The 24,494-nt window shown below is 53.2% G+C and overlaps 1 protein-coding gene across 1 annotated transcript in view; it reads right to left on the bottom strand.

Moving 5' to 3' along the window:
- Gpr139 (G protein-coupled receptor 139) overlaps positions 1–22,913 on the bottom strand; it is a 39,138-nt gene extending 16,225 nt beyond the window's left edge. The window contains exon 1 of the mRNA XM_005323715.4: positions 22,413–22,913. Coding sequence (XP_005323772.1) covers positions 22,413–22,518 — 106 coding nt within the window. The 5' untranslated portion in view covers positions 22,519–22,913. The remainder of the gene's footprint in view (positions 1–22,412) is intronic.
- Between the last annotated feature and the right edge of the window lie 1,581 nt (positions 22,914–24,494).

The following is a 24,494-nucleotide window of genomic DNA, read 5'->3' as shown; positions in this document are numbered from 1 at the left end:
CCTGGAACATAACTGCAGAAGGTGAACCAGGTGATGTCACAAAGGTCATTGGAAATTAATTTGGTGTCAGTGCATGAGAGAGACCATCAGTTCCTTGAGAAGAGGTTCTGTGACAGAATCTTCCTTGTGACCCTGGTTCAGTTCAGCATGAATTAGGGACGTCCATCCCAGTGCCAGGGCCCGGTTTAGGCTCCTGGAGTACGAGATCCATTTCTTGGGCCCCAGGTGCTCAGAACTTACCACCCTCAGCTCCCTCTGTGTCCCTGTGCTGGGACCTGCAGGCTGACGTGGTGACACAGGTGGGTAGCATAATGGCCCCATGTCCAGGGGGATCGCTGTCTCCTTCTACTTGGAACCACAGCCCGCGGTGGCCACGTCTTCCAGGGCTTCAGGAGAGGCTTGCAACTGCACACGCGCGCGCACACACACACACACACACACACACACACACACACGGTGTGCCCCTGGGTCACTGGGTTGAGACCTCTGCTCCATAGGACAAAATGCCAAGGTCCTCTCTGCCCACGCCTCCCGCTCCCTTCCGCACCCCAGGCACCTGGCAGAGCCCCTTAGGAGCCACCGCCTGAGCACAGGGTGTGACGGTGGGACACAGCACTGTGGGGCTCTTCCCTCTGCCTGGGTCCCTCCCCGGGCCCTTGCTTCTCGCCTGGCAGAAGAGCCACAGCTGCTCAGGGGCCCCTGATGGCGGAAGGCCCTGCGCCAGGGGAGCGCTTCCCTTCAGGACCCACCCGGAAACCCTCTTGGAGGAAGGGGCGGGCTGCAGCGTGGCCAGGAGCAGGGGCCAGTCAAGTGACTGGAGGGGGCAGAGGGCAGCAGCCAGGAGGTGAGAGAGGGTGGGAGTCTGGCCTGGGATGGAAATCACAGACGGGGACCGGGTCCTGGGTGGCGGACGTGGCTTTTGCCCTATTCACACGCCAGCTGTCTCGGGTCCAGTCGAGGATGGGAGTTTCTTTTGCTGCCCAGAAGGGAAGGCCACGCTGACTCCACACTGTCCCTCGGGGCTGCCCTCACCAGGACGTCTCGGCCAGGCTTGTCCCACAGATGTCATCTGCTCCTGCCAGGAAGGACAGTCCGGAGGGGCCTGGCTGGACAGGAGGCCGGGCAGGGCGTTCAGGAGCTGGGTGGTCCAGAGGCGGGGGGAGTCGGGGGGCCTTCAGAGGGAAGGGGCTTATTATTTGGACCAGACCAGAGACATCCCGAAGGGAGGCGGGGTGGGGGTGGGAATGCAGAGCAGAGGCCCCTGCCATCCCCCAGAGCCTGGCAAACACGGCTGGGGGTGGCGGCTTCCGCATCAGTGGCATTTGACAAGAGGGCGCGGGGACGCGAGAGGTGGCATCGTCCCACGGCGTGTGTGCCTCCCTCCCGTCTAGGGTTAGCCGGGGGAAGGATCCAGGGATCTGGATGTTCCAGAACAGGAGAAAATTCCCTGGTGCGCAAGGCCCCTCGGCGCCCTCCAAGGCCACCCTCCCGCGAAGGCGAACGTTCTGTTCGTCCCTGGGACCTGCTTCTGGAGACTCGGTGGGAGTGACGGCATCCGTGCTGGGAGACGGGGTTGGACGGGGAACAGGCCCTGCCCAGAGGACAATGTCTAATCACCCAGGGCCTCAGGAAGCAATTTTCTGAGGTTGGAGAAAATGTTATTTTGTGCCTCCAGCCTGAGCATTGAGCCGAATGACATGTGGGTCAAGGAGGCGTAATTATATGGAAATGGTTTATGTTTGGGAAATTCGAAAGCTTCCCTCCCCCCCCTGCACCCTGGGAAGAGGCAGAGGGAAAGCCGCTTTGGATCTTCCCAGGTGGAGCTGAGCAGGTGGATTGCTTCCTCGGGACTTTGGAGGGATTGGCCTCTTTTCTGGCCTCAGGACACACACCTGAGTGACACAGAGAAAAGAACACAGTGCTTGTCTGGCTCCGTGGGAGTGAGTGTGGGTGCTGGATTCAGGTCTCATCCATAGTTGTGTGTGCTGCATTTTGTTCCTTAAGATTCACACATCGGAAGCTTGATCCCCAATGCAAACGTATTGAAAGGTGGTGGGACCTTTAAGAGGCGGGGCCTAGTGGGCGGGGCCTAGTAAGTGGTAATTAAGTCATAGCTGCTCTTGTGAAGGGACTCTTGTTCTTCTGATTTCCTGTCTTACAGAGTGAACTCTCTTCCTCCCAGTGCAGCTATTCTCCTTCTTCCTCTTTGCTGTGTTGTAAGATAGCCAGGGGGCCCTTGCGATGCTGGCACCATGTTGTTTGAACTACCCAGAATCTTGAGCTCAATGAACCTCTTTTCTTTACCTATCATCCAGCCTCAGTTATTTTGTTATAGCAACACAAAATGGAGTAAGATGTGACCTTGGACAAATTACTGAAATTTCTGTGCCTTTGTTTCCACAAAGGGAACAAATGGGACAGAGAACAGAACCTGCTTCGTGGGATCGGGTGAGGACTGAAATACCTTCATGAATCGCAAGCGCTTAGAGGAGTTTGGGGTGTGTAGTGGGCACCACTAGAATTTTGGCCTGTCTCAGGTCTCCTGCCTATTCCCTTCACCCCTGCCACCCACCGTACGTAGACGGAAAGAAACCCCCGTAATTGAAGCCCCCCAATCCTCCAGCTGTCAGTCTTTGCCTGCCCAGTTCCCCTGCCTGCGTGCTTCCCTGTTCATTCTGTCTGGAGGACTCTTGTCTGTCCTTCATGAACCAGCGGTGACACGCTGACGTCCCCACCCTCTGCTCTCACCCTGCCTGTGACAAAACCAATTGACTTCCCTTTTTCCCTTTGAGCAGAAATACCATTTCCAAGACAGGGCAGGAAGAGTCCCAGGAAAAACCCACACCCCTCCTCCAGCAGTTCAAGACATGATAAACCGACTCCCCGTAGCTGGGGTCCGCAGCGACAAACGGCTCCGTACCTTTTCCTGCCGTCAGGGAAGTGGCCTTGATCATAGGAAGGCTTCCCGTGAGCTGACTTTCAGTGTAGGCTGGGAATGGCCGTGAACATCTGATACCTGATGACCACCGCTGTCCTCCTTACTTCAGAGGTGAGTCTCATTAGACCTTTCTGTACAGGAGGGATTTTTTATTTTTTTTGGTGGTGCTGGGGACTGAACCCAGGGTCTGGTGCATGCCAGGCAGTTGCTCCACCCCCAGGCCTAGAGCTGGGGATGAGTGGTGGGGACTTGCCCAAGGTCACATAGCTAGTAAGTTGCAGACCCAGGATTCGAACCCAGGTCCATCCAGCTGCCATGGATCAGTTGCTATTTTTTGTTTTCTTTCTTTAAAGACGGGAGAAGCCCTTGGGACTAGCAGTTCCACCGATGCCTAAATCGGTTGTGGGACAATAGTTATGTCCACTGGTCTGAGAGGCGGCCCCAGTTCCCTACTCCAGGTATCTGGAGCCCCCCCACCCCCCAGGAAACAAATGCCCTTCCCTCTTGCCTTGAGTTTCCTGGGATGGGCAGGGGGCTCTTCGTAGAGCCAGGACAGGATGGGCTCCTTTCTAGCATCCCAGGGGCAGCCATAAGTGCACGGTCAGGCAAGCGTGAGAGCCCGCTGCGTTGGCAGAATTGGGAAAGAGCAGGCTTGGCTGGCGCTGGGCCGCAGGGAAATGAAGGATGAGACTCAGGATCCAGCGCGATAACCTCGGTGAAATTGCTTTGCAAACTCCCAAGGTTGTTGTGGGGACCAGACGAGATAACGCACGTGAGGCGGCGTTGCCAATCGGAAGAGCGTTGGGCAAATGTTAATTATCACGACACGTTTCCGAGGTAGCCTGATGGGTATCGGAAACGAGTGAGCAGCGAATTAAAATCTCTGCTAATTTCTCCCGGATCCACATTCTCAAGAGCATTCATACATGAAGAATCCTAATTCCATTGCTCTCATCTCCCTTTTTTGTCTAGATAAGTATAATAGATTTCAGGAGCTAATACAGATTCTGCTGGTTTCCTGGTCGTTATCGATCATGCAATCAGGTTTTGAGATGTGGAGTCATGTTTTGCTGCTGCCTGTAAAGACCACGTCCCGCTGATTCTTTACCAGAACACCTCCCGGAGGCACCCTGCCTTGTCTCTTTCCTTGGTTGTCCTGACACTGGTGACCTTGAGAGGTCAAGTCTGGGTCTGGCTGCTTTAGGGCCACATTCTTAGCCCCACCCCCCAGGAAACAAATGCCCTTCCCTCTTGCCTTGAGTTTCCTGGGATGGGCAGGGGGCTCTTCGTAGAGCCAGGACAGGATGGGCTCCTTTCTAGCATCCCAGGGGCAGCCATAAGTGCACGGTCAGGCAAGCGTGAGAGCCCGCTGCGTTGGCAGAATTGGGAAAGAGCAGGCTTGGCTGGCGCTGGGCCGCAGGGAAATGAAGGATGAGACTCAGGATCCAGCGCGATAACCTCGGTGAAATTGCTTTGCAAACTCCCAAGGTTGTTGTGGGGACCAGACGAGATAACGCACGTGAGGCGGCGTTGCCAATCGGAAGAGCGTTGGGCAAATGTTAATTATCACGACACGTTTCCGAGGTAGCCTGATGGGTATCGGAAACGAGTGAGCAGCGAATTAAAATCTCTGCTAATTTCTCCCGGATCCACATTCTCAAGAGCATTCATACATGAAGAATCCTAATTCCATTGCTCTCATCTCCCTTTTTTGTCTAGATAAGTATAATAGATTTCAGGAGCTAATACAGATTCTGCTGGTTTCCTGGTCGTTATCGATCATGCAATCAGGTTTTGAGATGTGGAGTCATGTTTTGCTGCTGCCTGTAAAGACCACGTCCCGCTGATTCTTTACCAGAACACCTCCCGGAGGCACCCTGCCTTGTCTCTTTCCTTGGTTGTCCTGACACTGGTGACCTTGAGAGGTCAAGTCTGGGTCTGGCTGCTTTAGGGCCACATTCTTAGCCCCTAGCATTGGATCCTGCACACATGGAACTCGGTGGGTGATTTTTTTTTTAACATCCAGGACTAAATGTCATCATAACACGTCCCAGTTGCTGTGCTTTGACTGATTTGCTCCCAAAGTCATTCCGTGTTTGCTTAAAAACTCAATCCACATCCCCCATTCTACTAAAAGACTGTTGGTAAAAACCCATTTTTAACTACCAACAATTACTAATGCTACAAACAAAGAATCCAAACCCCAAACCCGCAGGTTAGCCAGCGTCATAAGTCAGGAAACTCAAATAAGAGGTGTCACTATTGCAGAAGCTGCGGTTGCTACTGTGATCATTATTTTTGCAGATGATACAAATGCATGCTTACAAACTCAGGAGAATGAGCTGGGAAAAGTCGTTTGAGACAGCAGGAGAGCTCTCAAGAGGAGCACAGCCCAGTGCCTCAGCCCAGTGTACGGCTGATTAGAAAACGGAACAGGAAGACGATTCCACGCACAACCTTCTGTCTGCTCCCCCTCAGGGCAGGCTGTCCTTGGAGCAAAGTGGGGGACAATGGCCTTCTTCCCGACTCCAGGCTCTGCTTTGTGTCCTGGTCCCTCAGGCAGCTCTGCCGTGCTCAGGGTCTCACAAAGTCGCCCACAAATCTACTGTCAGTTTCTGGCTCTTATTAGTACAAAATTAAAAAAAAAAAAAAGTCTCCGACCTCCATATGTCTGATGTGGGAATTAGATGCCCTCCTCATGACCGACCTCAGTCCCCTCTCAGAGAAAACTACCTGGTCTGCAAAGAAGATAACCCCCATCTCCACATCCAACCCCCACCCAAGATGACAGAAGACCTAAGGACCTACCCCTTGGGGTGGCCTTGGAACCCAAGAGCTGTCCTGCCTGAACCCCGATTAAAATCTCCATCTCTCCCAGAGGCTGAGGCAGGAGGATCGCAGGTTCAAAGCCAGACTCAGCAACTTAACAAGGTCGTAAGAAACCCAGTGAGACCTTGTCCTAAGACAAAGAATCCAAAGGGCTGAGGAGGTGGCTCAGTAATAGAGCAGCCTGGGGTTCCATCCCTGGTACCCAAAAAAGAAGAATCTCCATCTCTCACTGCAGATGGGAAGAACACAGTGTTCACGATGACGTGACCTTCAGCCACTTATCACCCCCCCCACTGGGCTTCAGTTTCCTCCTCTGTGGAATGGGGTCATCATAGCCCCTACTTCGTGGATGTAGAAGGGTTAATTCAATTAATTTGTGTAAAGTGCTTAAAGCAGGGCCCAGTATGGCACTCGATGATGTTAGTGGTAATCATGGCAAATGCCTCTCAGTTTCCACTATCAAGTCTTCAATGATCTTGCCACCCAAGGTCAGCCATGGATACGGCCCCCGCCCCCGGGGGGGGGGGGATGTGGCCAGGGACAGGCTTGAAGGAAGTGTTTGGCCACTGGTTTGGGGCTATGAGATCATCCTGAGACTCTTCTCCAGAAGGAATTGTTGCACTATATGCTAATAAGCCAACCAACATACGGTGGATTTTACAAAAGCAAAAGGCTGGCCAAATAGCGACCACTTCACAAAGCTCAGGTTCATCATCGTCTTTCGCTTTGTTTCAACCACATGGAAGCAAAGGTCAAGTTCATTTATCTTCTCTCCAGCCCTCGGCCACGGTCCTTGGGCTTGTGAGCAGGACACGCCGGGGAGAGTGGTCTCAGAAAGGAGGAGGGGTCTGTCCTGGTAGCAATACCCTGACCCCAGCACTGTCCCCAACCCAGGACTGCGGTTCATGCCCTTGCTCTTTGACCTGTGGTGCATGATCTTCCTCTGGCTCATCACACAGACTCTCCACAGTGATGCAGCTACTTCTTCGTCTCTCCAGCCAGACTGTGTCCTCCTCGAAGGCGGGGACCCAAGTTTATTTGTCTTTATGGACCTGTAGCTGGTACCCAATTTACAGAGGAGCAGACAGTGGAAAGTCCTAGCAAGATCCCGAGAGGTGGTGTGCTCTGGAGATCATTACCGCCTTTGGATGCTCTGCAGCTGTCACAGAAGGATGAGCCTGGGGTTTGAAGTCCAGGAACGTAGCTTTTGCTTTTTGCCTTGTCTTTTACTTGTAGCTTGAGAGAGAGCTGTTTAACTCCTCCGAGCCGTCTATCTTATAATGGATGAGCTCTTTGTAAGTTTTAATTCACTTAGCATATTGGGCAGCACCATGTCAACATTAATGCTATTATTGATGTTTTTTCTTAAGCATTAGGAGTAAAGTCTGGCACATAGTAGTTGGTCAATAAACACTCACTGCATGAAAGGGGATTGAGATTCTGTGCACTTGTCGAGCTCCCTTATGGCTGACAAAGGGAACCTTGGAATGACTTGGAAGAGGACAGATCTTTTTTTTTTTTTTCCCTTGGAGGAGGACTGTTTCATCACAAAAATGCTAGTTTTAAGAAAAAAAGACAACTCAATTTCCATTTTTCTTAGGTTAGGTGTGGGGCAGAGAGGGAATTCACCTGCCTGTCCTTGCTTAAAAATAATTTCAAGTAATTAAACCATCTGCTTGGGGAGAGGGCAGAGGGGACACTGGGAGAGTCCTCAATCAAGAAGGAAGACATGGCTCCCTAGGACGCCTGCAAAGACCAGCCTGGGAGGATGCACCAAGGCAGAGGTCGGTAGACACAGCATCTGTCTTGTCCCGTGCCCTGAATACCAATGTGCGCCGCAGGCTCAGCGGAGAGCACAGAGCACCAGCTGGGCCCTGAGGCTGGTCCCACCTTGGCTCTGCTGCAGGCCAGAGGAATCGCCTCGGGCAAGCCACTCTGCTCCTCAGCCTCCGTTCCTGCCCTGCCAAAAGGGCAGAGTGACCAACCACCCAGGCACCAGTGTGAGGATCAGTGGGGCATCGGGGAGCAGTGTGTTGGCTGTGTGGCCTGGTTCAGAGTCAGCGCTCAGTGAATGGTAGTGGTGATGTTGATGTTGATGGGTATGATGGACATGTCTTCAGTCTCCTCAAAGCTAGTATGGAGACTGCATTTATAAGATTAAGAAGGCAGTCATCCATCCATCCACCATCCACCAATCCATCCACCAATCCATCCATCTACCAACCCACCATCCCATCCACCTATCCATCCATCCACCAATCCATCCATCCATCCATCCATCCATCCATCCATCCATCCACCAATCCATCCATCCATTCACCAGTCCATCCATCCATCCACCCATCCATCTATCTACCAAGCCCTTCATCCATTTACCAATCCATCCATCCATCCACCCATCCATTCACCAGCCCATCCATCCATTCACCAGTCCATCCATCCAACCATCCATCCATCTATACAACCATCCATCCATCCATCCATCCATCCATCCATCCATCCATCCATCCACCAAGCCCTTTATCCATTTACCAATCCATCCATCCATCCATCCACCCACCCATCCATCCATCCATCCATCCATGCCCCCACCCACCCATCCACCAGTCCATCCATTCATCCACCCACCCATCTGTTAAATACATATTAAACCCCTTACGAGGTGCCAAGGCCCCCAGAGGATGTTGGAGTCCAAGAGATAACTTAGACTCCATGCCTACTGTCTAGGGATCAGAGTCTCAATTCAGCATCTGTTGATGTTCCTTGGCAGAGATGAGCCTTCTTTAGGGTCCCTACAGGATGTCAAGTACCTCGTCCTCTTACCAGCCTCGTCCTGTTATCTAGAACATGCCACAGTTTATCACGGTTGTCACTGCCTTTCTGTTTAATGGAGTGTCGGATTTGAAGGGCAGGGACCATTTCATTCATGCACATGTTTGTGTTTCTCTTTGGTCACCCCCTGTCCTCCTTGGTACTAGTAGGGCCTTGTGCTGGTTCTTGATAACCAGCCCTAGGACAGCAGCACCCTTACACTGTGGGTGGAGTGGAAATTGACATAGCCACTGTGGACATCAGCGTGGAGGTCCCCCCAAAGACCAGGCCTGGAGCCACCGTCTGACCCGGCGGTACCCCTCCTCTGTATTTATCCTCAGGATTAAAGCCACCATTCCACAGCGACACGTGCAGACCCACGTGTACAGCAGCACAAGTCACAGTAGCCACACTGTGGAGCCAGCCTGGGTGTCCATCAATGGATGATGGTCTACACACAGTGGAGTTGTATTCAGCCAGAAAGAAGAACTGAGTCATGTCATTTGCAGGAAAACGGAGGGAACTGGAGACCATTACGTTCAGTGAGAAAGGCCAAACTCAGAGGGTCAAAGGTCAGACGTTTTCTGAGCCGTGTGGAAGCCAGAGAGGAACAAGGAGAAGAAAGATGGACGGGGCGGGTCTCTCGAAATCCAGGGGACATCAGTAGAGGAAAGGGACGGGGGGGGGGGGGGGAAGGAGAGGAGATGCGGGGGAGTCGGGAGTCGGGAAGTCCTGGGGAAGTGCTGGGGGACGCTGTCTGTACACGGTGGCAACAGGGACGCGCAGCAGCACCATCATGTATGACGACAAAGTGCCCAGAAAAAATATCGCAGCCAAAGGAGGCCCGAGGGACCAGAAAGGAAGTCCTGGTCAGTGTTCAGCAAGCGCTTGTACTTGTTAAGCACCTACTGTGCGCCAGGCTCTTTGTGTCTGTTGTCCCGTGCGCTCCCCTCATCAAGGTGGCACCATCCTCATTTACAGATGTGGGCGGAGTGGTCCAGAGGCCTTGGCTGTGCACAGCTGGGAGGCCCCAGTCCAGGGCTTGGACGTCCTCTCCCACAGAAAGGCATTTAGGAGGTTTTGAGAGGAGCCATAGGTGTGTGTGTGCGTGCGTGCGTGCGTGTGTGTGTGCGTGTGTGTGTGTGCGTGTGTGTGTGTGTGTGTGTGTGTGTGTGTGTGTGTGTGTGGTATTTGTAGATGAACCGGAGGTGGACATCAAAACAGCAATGTCAAATTGGTGCAGGGGTAAGGCAAGGGGCACCGAATAAGAAGAGGCCACCTGTAAGAAAAATCTTCGCACAGGGGAGGCATTAAGGAGAGGTGGGGACTGTGACTGTGGTGCACTGGAAAGACAGACCCGTCCGCAGGAGGCTACGGTGACATGGCTCCAGGCTCCTGGTGACCGTGGGGGAGGCCCGGTTTTCCAGATGTTACCGTCTGAGTCCTGAGAGTGTGGACTTGCTTGAGCTTCCCCTGGGTGTTGGTCACGGGCAGGTGCTGCTGTGGAAGGTGGCCTCACAGAGGCTTCTCCCACGTGCCAAAGGGTCTTTCCAGGTGGCAGAGGGCTGGCTGGGACCCTTGTCCAGGCCTCTTCAGGAAGGGCAGTGAGGGTGCTTGAGAAGGACACTAGCTGACCCGCATGGCGCTGACCTGCACGGCGTCACCGGGGGAAGCCCTCGCCTCTGGCTAGAAGGTCTAGTCGCAGAAGGTCCCTGAAGTCACCAGCCCTTCCTTCCTCTCCCCTGAGCTAACTCTGCTGCTTTTCAAGATGTCCTTGGAGTCTCTGCTCCGTCTTGGGGGTGTCACTCTTCTGGTTGGACTCTGTGTCGCTGGAACTGAATGCAGTCACAGTGACACTGTCCCTCTGCCTTGCTGGCCAGAACTCAATCCCGGTCATTTGTCAAGTGACAGTGCTGAAGGTGACCTTTCCATCTTGCTCGTCTCTGTCGATGGCAGCCCCGCAGAACCGCGTCCTTCCTCTCTGTTTGGGATCCTCACCCCCCCCCCCCCCCCGGCCGCTGGGCCAGGGACAGGTTCGTCCCCTGCCACCGCCAAAATGTTGCCTCTCTGTTGTGCCACGGGGACCTCTGCACAGTCCCCAGAACCAGGCACGGACATCAGGAGCTTGCTGGCGGAGGTTGTCTCTGTTGTCCTTGGAGACTGGAGGTCGTTGGACGGGGCAGGAGTGGGATGTGAGAGGCTGGTAGTGGACGTGACCCCTGACCCCCCTCTTGCTGGGTGCCAGGTGTGGTGCCGGGCACCCTGCCAGGGCTCCCCTCCCTCCTCCCAGTGCCCGCGAGGCCCCGCCTCCTGCCACAGACTCCTCCCTCTTTGTGCTGCTCCCCTCCCACCATGGTCCACTGACTCTTCCATAGCAGCTGGTGACCTTTGAAAGACACCTTAACTCATGTCACCTGCTTAAAAGCGCCTATGTCTTCTAGCAACTCTTAAGAGTAAAATCCAAAGTCCTCGCGATGGACCAAAAGGCCGACATAACGCGGCTGATGCCGACCCCTTCCCCTTACCCCTCACTCCCCTGTTTTGCTCAGTGCACTGAAGCCACACCTGTCCTGGGGCCAGCTCCTCCCCACCTCTGGGCTTTTGCCCTCGCTGTTCTGTTCCCTCTGCCAGGCACACCCTTCCCTCTGCAGGCCTCCAGATGGCTTCCTCTGGTTATTCAGATTCTGCTCCAACATGGCGTCTTTGGAGAGCCCTTGGCAATCACTGACCACTCTCTGTGATGTAGTGCCCTGTCACCTTTCCTGGTGACATGATCTCCAAACACTTCTCAGTCCCTAAGGTGGTTTTGTTGATGCTTCCCGTTTGCTTGCCACGTGTCTCCCGGGTAGGTGGGCTGGACCTGTGTGGGGACCTCTTGGTGGCTTTTGTTTGCTCCTGGTGCCTGGCGTAGTTTAAGGGCTCCATTCCCCTGTAGCACAGCCCGTCCCCAGGTGAGCAGGCTGGGCTCAGAGGAGGGGACCCGACCTGCCCGCGACCTCACACACGGCCACGTGCAGCCCTGGGACTTGAGCGTGATTCCTGAACCAGCTGGAGAGCAGCGCTGTTCTGGAGGGTCCTGGGCGGGGAGGCAGGGGCCCTGTGGGGCCCTGTGCCCTGAGGGTCAGCCCTGCTGGCCCTGGGGTTCCTTTAAGGGATGCCTGCCCTGCCCGGCTACGGCACTGTCCCCTTGGAACTCGCATCAGTGCCCACCCGAGGGGGAAGCTGCTACTTTTCTTTCCAGAGGTAGAAGATGCTTTTAGTTGGTGGCTGTGGAGGTGACCTGTGCTGGGGACAGGGAATGCGGGAAGCAAAGGCCACGGCTAGAGCAGAACCACTGGTCATTCTGTGCCTTCGGCTGTGATATAGGTGGCTGGGATGTGAGTGTGAGTCTGTGTGAGTGTGCGTGTGTGAGTGTGCAGAGTGTCTGCACGTGTCTGTGCGGGCTCCACGCCTGTCTCCGTACCTGTGTGTCTCTGTGTGTTTGCGTGCGCGTGGTGGGTGCCAGCGTGGGCATCTGTGTGGGTGAGGGCTGGGTGTCTGGCGAGACCCCTGGGTGGACATGACGTGACTGACAGCTCGCTTTGCCCTTAGCTGAGATGATAAGGAACGTCTGCGGCAGGAGAGCGGTTCATTCCCCCGGCTCCAACGGCTGCCCCCTGTTTCTGGCAAACAAGGGGAAGCAGTTCCTGGGGTGGGGACATCAGTTCACACACTGGAAATGTGCCATCCCCACCTGGAGCAGTGTCCCTGTGTCCTCCTGCTTCTCTCTTTGCAGCTCCTGCGGTGCCCCCCTCCCACTCCTGATGTTCTGGTCTTTCTTCTGTCCCCAGCCGTGTGCATCGGTCCCCTCCTGCCACCGGGGTCATGGCTCACGGGCTCCCTCCGCCTTGCCTTCTGTTCTTCCCTTTCCTGTCCCCAGGTTTTAGTCGCCCTCCCACAGGCGCTTTCCTCGGCCTCTGGTGGGGTCAAGTTCCTCAGGCGTGGACCTCACAGCTCCCTGGGTCTCTGCTTCATGAACTTTCCACAGCTGAACGTTCCCAATCCTGTGGGTCTGCACTTGTCACTGTGGAATGACGGTTTCTGATATTTGGGGGCCGGGGATGGATGTGTGAATCCTGCGCAGCAGGGAACAGGCCTTTCTTGGAGGTGTGGCCAGGGCTAGCACAGCACTTGGTACCTGGAGGGCACAGGGTGGCTGCTGGGTGGCCAGAGGAGGGACTGCAGCCTGTGACATGCTCTGACATCTCTGTCACCCCTCCTGGTCACGGGGCAAATGAAAACACACACACAGCGTGGAAAGTCCTTAGCTTCCCCTCCAGACATTTCAGCTGGTCATGACCTTCCCTCAAGAGAAGCCCAGGCCATTCTGCTTCCGGGTCATAGAAGAGCAAAGGTCCAAGGTCATCCACATAGAGGAGTTCCTTCCTGTGAACATGGAGCCGGTGGAGGGGGTCGCTCCTGCCGTTGCAGTGGCCAAGGCACGCTGGACTTGGAATCTGGAAGACCTGGGTCAAGGTCCAGCTCTGCTCCCGAGCAGCCGTGGATCCTTGGGGAACATGCTGGGCCTTTTGGCCTCCATTTTTCCATTCAGGATGTGGTATTTGATGAGTGTTCTCTGGACTTCAGTGATTGGTCCACTGCAAGGGACTGGGTGGTCGTGCCCTCCTAGATGCACAGGTTGAAGTCCTTGCTGGCACCCAGATCTGGGACTTCCAGTCCTCCAGAACTGTGAGAAGTAAATCTCTGTGGCTCACAAACCACCCCGCCTAAGGTACTCTGTTATAACAGCCCAAACTTTATCTTAAATTTATACTCTGTATGATAGTGTTATCCAACATAAATGTAATATGAGCCAAATATGCAATTAAAAATTTTAGTAGCTACATTAAAAAATTAAAGAGAAAACAGATATTTTTTACATTTTTTTTAGTTATACATGGGCACAATATCTTTATTTGATTGATTTATTTTTATGTGGTGCTGAGGATCGAACCCAGGGTCTCACACGTGCGAGGTGAGCACTCTACCACTGAGCCACAACCCCAGCCCTAACACTATTTTTTAAATTTAACTACACACATGCAAAATGTCATCCGTATCAACTACGGAGATATTCAGCTTTTTTTTTTTTCTTTTTTCCCTGTGCTGAATCTTCAAAACCCAGTGTATAGTTCACACCTCCAACACATCTCTGCATGGGTGCTAAGTTTTCCTTCACCTCTGTTCGGGTGTCAGAAAATATCCAGTTGAAAGAGCAGATTCACATACCCAGTTCCAGTTAGGCATTTATTTTCTAATACCTAAATGGAAGATCTGATTTTAATTGGAAACGAATTGAAATGAGGTCAGATTCAGTCCTTCAGTGGCACTAGTCAAACGTCACTTACAGAACACCGCACGTCACCAGCGGTGACTATATTAGACAGCTCCGACAGACGAGACCCCTGATAACAAGCCAGCTTTCTTGTAAATAGAAAGTCGCCTTAAAAATGAATGCAGTGACAATACAGGCATGATATCAAATTCAAGTCAGACGCTGCTGCCAGCCCAGGAGCTGGGCCCGGGGCCTGCCCTGTGTGTGTTAAAGCAGGAGATTTAGCCCAGGTTGAAAAGGGGTTAACGACACAGTGCACCTGAGCTGAGACTTTCCCTTCCATGGAATCAGAAGGATTAAGACTGGAAAGGGATTAATGCTGCAGACCTGTGTCACCCCAAATCATCCCAGATGCCAACACAACGAGCTCCCTGAATCTCAGTGACCACTCTGTGCTCCCCAGTTCCCTACCCTTGACCCCCATCACTCTGCTGTCTCCTCCGAGGCCACCGGCATCGAGACTGTGGGAAGCAAACTAAGTAAGAGTTGGGAGAACCAGACTCCGCCAGTCCTCGCTCGGCAATTCTGGAAAAGCTCTCAGATTCCCGATTTTGTGAAATGGGGCTGTTTGGACCTCTCAAAAGGCAAAACAAAACAAATTAAAAAGAAAAGCAACCCACCAGCCATGAAGTGCTGAGCACTGTGCCATGTGCCAGCCCTGAGTCACCTCCTTGCCCTGTACCCTAGGAGAAGGGCATTGACGTGCCCACTCTGCAGACAGGAACACTGAGGCTCAGCGGGATAGAGCAACTTGCCAGCGCCGCTCTGATGACACCATGAGACGGGAGTCGGGATCTGGTTTGGGGACTGCTGAGCCCACACCCTCACCAACCCTGCTGGCAGGCTCTAAGGACGATTGTTCCAAAAGATGGTGGGTTTATGTTCCAAGGCCCTGTCAACATGCAATTGTGGTATTTCCTGGAGTTTTTTTTTTTTTCCCCAATTTATGCCAAATCCCTGCTTTTCCGAGTTGGTATGCTCTTCCTGTTTGGCCACCTATTTCTCTGGGTCTCTATCTCTATTATTCGTCACCCCCCATGCTAGATTCTTCTCTCCTGTGACTCCAGGCTGTTCCTTGTGGCTCTTGCCGTCTCCCCTATCCTGGGGTTTGTGAATTGGCAACCTGGTGGGCCACACCAAGCCTGCAGAGATGTTTGGTTTGGCTCACAAAGTGCTGGCTCACATTTCTGAATTAGTTGCCAAGATTGAAACATTGGGGATTTTATGTAAAAATCTGGATTTCTAGATTTTTAGAACAATCTGGCAACACTGAACCACACTGGCTGGAGAGCCGAGAGGCACGGACCTCCTAGCTCTGTCCAGCCCTGTCCTCCCGGTGGCCAACCCCATTTCCCCACCCAGCCGAGCGCCCACAGTCAGCTGTCATCCTGAGTGAGCTGCTCTTCCCTCAAATAGTAAAGCTGGGCATCAGCACTGAATTCTGCTCTGTCATTTCCTAGTGTGTGACCAGGGGTTAGTATCTCAAAGTTCCCATCTGAAAAGTGGACATCATCTAGACTTCAGAGAATTATCATAGAATTAAATGAGTTTCTGCACAGCAACTGCTTTGAAGAATCCCTACCTCATAGAAAGCACTACACAAGTGTCAGCAATGATTAAGAGGAAAGTGTAAGTGTGTTTGCTTTCTTTCTTTCTTTCTTTTTTTTTTTTTTTCTTTTTGCAGATAATCTCTCAGGGAAAATGAGAGATCCGGAGAACCACATGCTTTCAGAAAAAACCAGCAGGGAAGCACCATTCTTTGGACAAGGAAAGTATTTCTTAAATCTGGGCCACTTTGTTCATTTCCATTAGCACTCAGTTACTGCCCTTTGTAGATACTGGGATTGGAGACATGGACACTCCACCCACCGCAGCATCTCATGGTACCTGTGCACAAGCGGCATCTTGTATCAGCCTTTACCTACGTGCTTCCGATGCACATGGGGATCCAATGGCAGGACGCCTTCTGCTCGCGACCCTGGCCGCCGCACAGAGAGCCTTGCTTGGTACTTGTCCATGTTTGCCAGTGTTCTGCACTGATATTATTTTTGAGAATTTCACTGAATCCCAGGGAGCTTTTCAGGAGGAAAAATTCCCTGGGCTTACCATGGCACGGATGGCTCATTCTCTCCTAGTTTGCCAGGGCACAGAGTTTTCATTTCCACTTTGAATGGAACTGTGCAATTTATGGAAAAGACCTATGTACAAAGTGCAGGGTGGCTACCGGGCTTTTATGGGACTTGAACACATGGGCGTGTTAGACAATGAAACAATGCCGGCTACTATTTATTAAGCTCCTACAATGCGTGAGGAGCCCTTGCATTTATTAGTTCCAATTGCCACGGCAACAGTGCAAGGCACAGAAGGTTAATAACGCGACTGAACTCTTACTCGGTGAGAGCAAACATGTCAAGAATGGCGCTAGCACTTTTACAATTTCATTTCATCCTCAAAATAACCCTGTGAGATAGGTATGGTTATCATTCCATCCCAAAGCTGAGTAGGCTGCGGCTCGGAGAAGATGGGGAATCTGCCCAACGAACAGACTAGCAAGTAGGGGAGCCAGGATCCACACCCAGGCAGTGGGACATCAGAAATGACTTTCTTCACTGCTGAATCTGATGGCCTTTTTTTGGTTGCAGATGAGAAAACTGAGGCCCAGAAGAGTGAAGGGTTCTACTTGAGGTTGCACAGCAAACAAGGGTAAGAAAACCGTTCAAGTCCACGTCCAGTTCCCATGTTATGTTCCATCTCATGAATCAGACCCGATGTGATCATTGCAGAAACTATGCAAAGGTAAAAACTGTGAGGCCCAAGGCCAGCCAGGCAGTCCCCAGCACTGCTGTGCCATTGATTTATGCTTGGATACCATCTAAGGGCCATGTCCGCGGCCCAGGCAGAGCGTGGTTTCCTGTGGCTCTGACGGGCCCATCGAGAATGACTTAGGAAGGTGAGTCATTGCCAGAGCAAGCCTGGAACCCAGGACTTCTGAGGAAGCATTCATTGTTTGACAGGAATCTTATGGTCAAATGCGTCCAAGGACAAGTCATGGGGACGAACATGGCCAATCATATAAGGATTGTTTAGCACTGGAGCAAATGTGCGCTTTGGAAAGGGGCGGCCAATAAATAAATTTCAATACAAATTTGCAATGGAATGCTATGCCTCTGCATCAAGAATGACAAAGCTTCTTAGGAACATTCTGGATGATTAAGTGAAACATAGCGAATGCAGGCCAATGTGTATAGTGTGCTCATTTCGGGGAGAGTTAGGAAAAGAAAGGGAGAGTGGAAATCCTCCATTCCTATTTGCCTTTATATGCAGTAAGAATACCCTGAGAGATTGCCTAAGAAGCTAAATACTAATAAGAACAGTTACCCGTGCCGTGGTGGATTTGAGAATTGGCAAACAGGAGGGAGTGATGAAGGGAGATTTTTCAACGTGTGCCGTTTCTTACTTTTAGGTTTTTCAACCATATAAATATTATTACCTGTTTAATGGGGCAGGGGAAGCAGCTGTTCAGCTGCAGAAAATTGCTATCTTCAGGGAATGTAAGCCTAATGTAATTCTTCTGGTTTTGCACGGGAATTTAAAGACTTATTATTTTAAATTCCTAACTTTCAAATCCAGATTGTTCATTGCTAGTATATAGTCATACAGTAGGTTTAACATATTAACCATGTGTCCTGCAAACATGCTGACGTCACTTATGAGTTTTTAGGAGCTTTTTTGTAAAGTCTTGGTGATTTCCTATGAAGGCCATTTATTACCTGTGAATAGAAATGACTTCATTTCTTCCTTTCTCTAGAGCTGTTATTTCTTTTTCTTGCCTTATTACTCTGGCTAGGACTTCCAATGCAGTGCTGAATAAGAGTGGTAAGAACAGCCATTCTTGGCTCATTCCAGATCTCAGGGAGAAGCATGCCATCTTTTATTAAATGTGCTGTAAGCTCTAGGTTCTTTGTAGATGCCTTTTATTGGGTTAAAGGAATTCTCTTTATGTTCCTAGTCTGGTGAGTTCTTATGAATGGATGTTGAATTTTGCCAGATGCTTTTTTTCTATATCCATTGAGATGAATCATTTGGATTTTTCTCCTTTAGTTTGTTAACTTGGTGAACTGTACTGAGTAATTTTTAAATGTTGAACCAGCCTTGCGTTCCTTAGATACACTCAAGTTGGTTTTGATGTATTATCTTTCTTACATAATGCCGGATTCGATTTGTGACTTCTTGAGGGTTATTGTGCATATGCTCATGAGGATTATTGAGTTGTAGGTTTCTTGCAATGTATGAGTCTGGTTTTGGCATTTAGGGTAAAGCTGACATCTCAAACACCTTGGAAGATTTTTCTCACTTTTAAATAACTTATAGAGTGCTTACTCTGTACTAGATGCTGTGTTCAGTACTTAGCTCATTTAATCTTCACAGAAACCTTGCACACTCTGAACTATTATTATCACCACTCCCACTTTACAGATGGGTAAACCGGGCCATGAAAGTCACTTGCCTACAATCAACACTGCTTGTAACAGGAAAGCCAGGACTCAAACCATCCCCCCCACCAGAGGTGCAGTTACTGAGTTTGCAACATTTTCTCTAATTAAAGATGTTTATGGGTTGAAGACAACACAGCTGCAGGGCTGTGTCCCGGGGATAGGCTGCGGCCTGCCACCTCCAGTTCATGACCACGGAGACTGCCACATGTCAGGCTCTCTCACCACCTGCCAGCCTATCAGACTCATCGCCTCTCTGCATCTGAAGCACCCCTGGGAGGCAGGTGGTCTCGCCCTGGGTTGGCAGCCCCCTTCTGCAGGGTGGCACTCAGGGATGAGCTATCATGTCCTGTCTTTCTCGACATCTCTGGCACCTTTCAGAAAGGAAAATTAAAAAAAAAAAAAATCTTTCAAATCTCAGTTCATGCCGTTCCTTCCTCATCAGGTGGGCCTGCCACCCCTCCTCCAGCCCCGTGTCTTCCTCCGGCCTCCAAGTTCAAGTTCACCTTCTTCCTGCTGCGCTGCCTTCCTTCTGCACTGTCCTGTCCCCGCTGGCCCCGTCAGACTCAGCTCTGCTGACTTACTTTCTGGATCTCGAGGAGTGGGAAATGTCTGGCTACTTAAAAAGGAGGAAGAGGAGAGAGAAAGGGATGGGGTTTTAGGAAAGGCCGCGGGGCCCGGGTTGTCCTCTGGCCTGCAGCAGGAGGGTCAGCACAGCTGACCTCTGCTGGTGACACTGGGGTGTGGTGCAGGGAGCAGAACAGGCCTGCTCCCGTGCTGGCTCGACTGTGTGACTGCCGACAGATGCTTCACTGCTCTGAATCCGTAAAATGGGTTCAGAGACATGTCACAGGGGTGTGTCATAATACAGGTGAGAAAGCTCCGGTGTGAAGGGGGCACTCAGTAAAGAGTGCTTCTCTTGGACGAGGTATGGTGCTCAGCCATTTTTGTCTTTCCCTTTGGGGATGGGGCCTCGCTCGGCGGCTCAGGCTGGCCTTGGACTCCTGAGCTCAAGGATGCAACTGCCTCAGCTTCCCCAGTATTCACATGGCAGGCATGCGCCATCTCCGTGTAGATCACGTTGTTTAGTAATATGACTTGTGTGGGTGATTACCGACCACGCTTAGCCCCATTTGACGGGTGGGCAAACGGCGGTACTAAGAAGTTGAGAATTCATCAGCAGGAGGGCTCTGCCTATATTTCATGCTAGAATTTCTTGGCTTCCACACCAGACCCATGAGGTTAGACTGAGCGACGCACTTCCTTGATGTAGGGGATGGGACCTCAACGGCTCTTCTCAAGCTCTTCCTTAGAGACTGTAGGTGGCCAAAGGCACCCGCTGCTTTCCCTTAGCTACTGGCTTCCCATGTGGCAGACACCCAGCGGCATCCCCTCTGTTCCCCAGCGTCCACCCACATCTCCAACCACCGCTACAAGAACAGGGAAAACCTGGGCGAGTTCACTGCCAGGAATGGTTATAATCTCAGTTTTCATCCACGTTCCCAAGGCCCGCGGTCCTCACCTCACACCTGGTGGGCTGTGCCTCTCGGTCAGCGGGAGGGTAAGGAGGGTTTGCTAATGGCTGGGGGTTGAGGGGACCACCGTGGTGAGCTGGCAGGAAGACTGACACCACGCTGCGCGCTTTCCCCTGGGCCCCTCCGAGCGCCTCGCTGGCTCTCTGGTGGGACCGAGCGCCTTCCTGTTCGCCACCCAACCAGCACGGTGACGCCCTCAGCCACAGCCGTGCGGAGACGCTGCTCAAATAACACCCCTTGTATGGATGCGGCAACTGAGTCCCAGAGACACGCCAGGCGCACAGCCTCCCCCCGCAGAGGCTCACCCTGCCCTCGTACTGGGAGGACATAGGTATCCCCCTCGTGGGGCTTTAAAGGCATGCATGACTTAAAGGTTTCACCTTTGAACCAACTTTGTTGACAAAACTGCTTTCAGCTCATGGTTTTGGAAAAGGCTGTCCCCACCTCCAGCCCCTGCCCCACCCCCCGCCCCCTGTGCATTCTCTAGGATGCTCGGTTCTTCCCCATCCATCGTCAGCCTCTAGACCCAGATGCTGTGTTGGTGAGCTCCTTGAACTCAGAGATGGCCCCTGGGGACTCTCTGGGGACCCCGTGGCACATCCTTAGCCTGTGGGTATGTAGGTGGTCAAAATCACATTGAGTGTATGAGCGTGTTGACGTTCTCTAACTTCTCATCCCAATCCTTCCTTTTTTTAGGTCCCTAAGCCCTGGGTTAAACCCATGCCTAGCACAGTGAGTGGCATACAGTAGGTACCAATGCTGTGGGTCGCAGGCCTTGGTTGGCAGTGGAGGTCCCAGCTGCTTGACTTCCATTCTGAGGTCTTAGACTGAGCTTTCCGTCCTTCTCCCCATCCTCATGCCCCTGGCTTGGACAGCCCAGCCCACACCTTTGTCAGGGTCTCTTAAAGCAGTTTCAGGGGACATGCCCAGGAGCATGAGTTCAGATGGTACCTCAGTTGGTGGAGAAGATGGAGGGGTGAGGTGTTGGGGGTCAGATCCATTCTGATGAGAGGGCGACTGGGAAGGAGCTTCACCGGATCAGCGAGCATCACCCAGAACCAACCTTCTGAAAAAGTCATTTCCCAAAGACAGCTCTGGGCAAGGCACAACTGGGACCGAAATCAATCCCAGCGCAAGGTAATTGCGGGGTGGATGCTGCCGCCCCGGCAGGGTGCGTCAGAGGCGGGGCTCCTCTCCTAGGGCAGCCTGAGCGATTAGTGAGGAATAAACGCCTGGTCCCTGGCTGTGGGGACAGAGGCTCCTGCGTTTGGTAAACTTGGCGCTTTCATCCCGCGCCTGACCAATTCGGGAGGGGGGGGTTGGCTGAAACCATCTCTTCAAGGGCTCTGGTTGCCAAGCGGGATGTTTGGGGAAGGAAACCTCAAAAGGGCTCTTGGAATCCGAGCTCCCAAGTTCCCAGGACCCCGGGATGCTGAGGTTCTCGCCCTGGAGATGGTGCTAAGATCCCAGGCTGCAGGTTGGATTGCTTTGCCTTCCTTTTGGCTCTTTGGAGTCATCTCTCCCTCTGCCTGCAAGGGATCTTCAGGAATCTTTCTGCAGCAGACAGTGGAAGAGCGAGCCACCCAAAGCTGGAGCCTCAGGGATCCTCCCCCACCCCATGCTCTCACACCGGGCGGGTGCAGGGCTCAGGCACCCCCTCCTCTTCAGGAATTCAGCCCAAGTCTTTGCTACACTTCAGAGAGGACATTAAGATGTGGGAGCAGACAGACGTCTGCAGCACCTGTGAGCTGCCCAGAGAGGACCAGGGTAGACCTGGAGGCAAATCCAGGGGTCCAGACATGTCCTCAAGGAGACTGTGACCCCCTTGAGGTTGACACCCTTGCCCTGAGCAAGCACAGTCCCAGAGCCACCCCCTCTGAGTCTGCTTAGCCATCAGGAGACACGGTACTGGCTCTGGGTGGGCAGCAAGGGCACATCCCAGGGCCCTCTGAGCAAGACTGAGCAGCCTAGGGTCTCCAGCTTTATCTCCGGTCAGGAGGGGATGGCGCAGGGGGCAGAAGTGTCCCCAGCTGGGGTAGACACTGTGGTGCAACCGGAGAAGTGAAGCCCCCCTCAAGCTTCCTGTCCAGGACCCGCAGGCAAGTCCCACACAGCCCTGAGCGGGAGCTCGCGGATTCGGACCCCTTCGGACCCGCACACGAGTGCACGCCAGAATCCACAGGAACACTCACAGCCAACTCACACTCACACTGCCACTGTGCACACTCGGAAACACGACACACACCACCAGGCCACAGCAACTTCCTTTCTCCCAGGCTGGAAATCTCCGCAGCTGCCTTTAAGGCTTAAACTTTTTCAGAGGGGCGCCAGGGAGCGCACGGGGAGGGCGACTGCGGGGCTGGGGGTCCTGGGCAGGGCTGCTTGGCCCCTGGGGGATCCTGGCTTCCCTCCCTCTCCCCCCTGCCCCTCACCTGGTAAACCGAGGCACAGCAGGAGGCTGTAGTAGACCACGGGCACGAAGCCCAAGCCGCAGGACAGCGAGCTGTTGGCTGCGAGGTGGGCGTGCGTGTGCTCCATGAGCGCGCCCCTCCTGCCCTCGCCGCTGCGCGCCCAGCCTGCCAGCCCGGCTCTGGACGCCGGCTCCGTGGTGGTGGCGGCGGAGGCAGCAGCTGGAGCAGCGGCGCCTCTCTCCCCGCAGGACTGGCTTCTACCCTTGGCCGCGATCCTCTGCTCGCTCCGCACCTGCCCGCCTGGAGTCCGCGCTCAGCCCTCCCACAGGGTGCAGAGCGCGCGGCGCAGGGCGCGGGGACTCGGGAGGGGCTCGGAGCCGGTTAGTGCACCTCCCACCTCGGACCGCTCGGCTCCCGCCTCAGAGCCGGGGGGCTGGGACGCGCTCCCAGTAGCCAATCAGCATCTGCCTGGATGTGGGGTGTGTGTGTTGCAGGGAGGGGGATCGGGTGGGTGCATAAAAGGAGGGGTCCCAGCTGCCTCTCTCGGCTCCAGTTTCAGGGGAGAAGATGGAGTTGGAGCTGGCGAGCCCGGAGGAAGACCGGGCTGGAGAGCAGGGTACCTACCCCTTCTCCGATCCCCGCGGGAGGGGCGTGGTGTGGGTGGGACCTGCTCCTCCCGCAGCGGCTCCTTACTCCTCCAGCGTGTCCTCAGTTTGCCTTTCTCGACTCTCCTCCCAGCCACCTCTCTGCTCCCTCTCCAGTGCCTCGAGTCCATCTTCCTATAGAGGATTCTACATCCAGGGCGTGGGGGGAAGGGGAGGCCGTTGGAGACGCGAGGATGCTTGCAGGCTCTGAAGGGAAGGGTCGGTGCGTCTCTGTGTCTGAGTGTTAATTCTGTGGGCGGCCAGAGGTGGGACTGTCCCCGAACTGGAGTGCTCTTAGAGGGGTTGCAGGCTGGCTAAGAGAAGCCCGCCAGACGCCACCTTCAGCCTGGGATAAAGGAGCTCGCGGCCACTCCGGCAGAACGTCTCCCCACGCTCACACAAAGACACACAGTACCCAGTCATGCGGGCGCGGATGCCCTCTCACCCACACCTAGCTAGACACGCGAAAACACGCAGGCAGGCTCCTCACCAACATGCCCAAAGCACACAGGGCCACGTGGGGGCGTGGGGTGGTCTCCGTGTTTGAAGGTGGTGTGAAGGATGGAGCAGGTGGGATCCGAGCACCCGAGGAGCACCCCTCCTCCTAGGAGTAGGCAGATGGAGAGTTTCAAGAGTGGCACTTCTCAGCCACCACAGAATTGGGAAGCCAGAGACATCTGTGCAGTCCTCAAGACAGTGTGGGTGAGACAGTTAAAGATTCCACAGAAATACGGAGGGAAGCGTTTCCAGGAGCCCTTGTAGCAGCAGCGGCCAATGTCAATCATGGGGTGGGCTCTGGGAAGCCTGAGAGGGTCCCCTGCCCCCGTAACATCAGTTCTTGGAGAGAGGGAACTGGCTGGGCTTTTCCCAGTCTCTGCCCTGCCTCCCAAGGTGGAGGGACCCCTGCCTGTGGGGCCCAGGCCCCATCTTTCTTAATGTCTCCTCCAGTCGTTTTGGGGAAGGGGCAGGGCATAGCTCTGTAGCCCAGGCAGTGTAGGGAGAGAGGGAGCTGCCAGCCCTGGCTGGGTCTGAGGTTATTAGAGCATCACAGGGGCATAATGAAGCCTCCTCTGATATTTCAAGCCTTATTAGACGTCACAATGTTATTTTGACCTCTCTTGCTGTTTATTTGTTTTATTTTTATTTTTGATTGACACACAGTAATTGTGCATATTTATGGGGGATAATGTGATGTTTCGATTCATGTATACAATGTGTAATCATCAAATCACGGTAATGAACATATCCATCACCTCTAATACGTCAGACAGGTATCATTTTGATCTTTTCATTGGGGTGAGAACATTCACGATCCTCTCTCGTAGCTATTTTGAAGGTGACTGGCCCCAAACAACAACAACAACAAAAAAAACTAAAAAGCAACTCCACTGTATTGATAATAAAGTAGTGCTAGCATGGTAGAGGATCAATAAATAATTGTTCAAAAACCCATAAATTG

This window comes from Ictidomys tridecemlineatus, chromosome 10, assembly GCF_052094955.1.
Source record: "Ictidomys tridecemlineatus isolate mIctTri1 chromosome 10, mIctTri1.hap1, whole genome shotgun sequence".
NCBI classification, from domain to species: domain Eukaryota; kingdom Metazoa; phylum Chordata; class Mammalia; order Rodentia; family Sciuridae; genus Ictidomys; species Ictidomys tridecemlineatus.
Note: the sequence above shows the minus strand (reverse complement) of the source record. Positions and strands in the feature narration are given on the sequence as shown.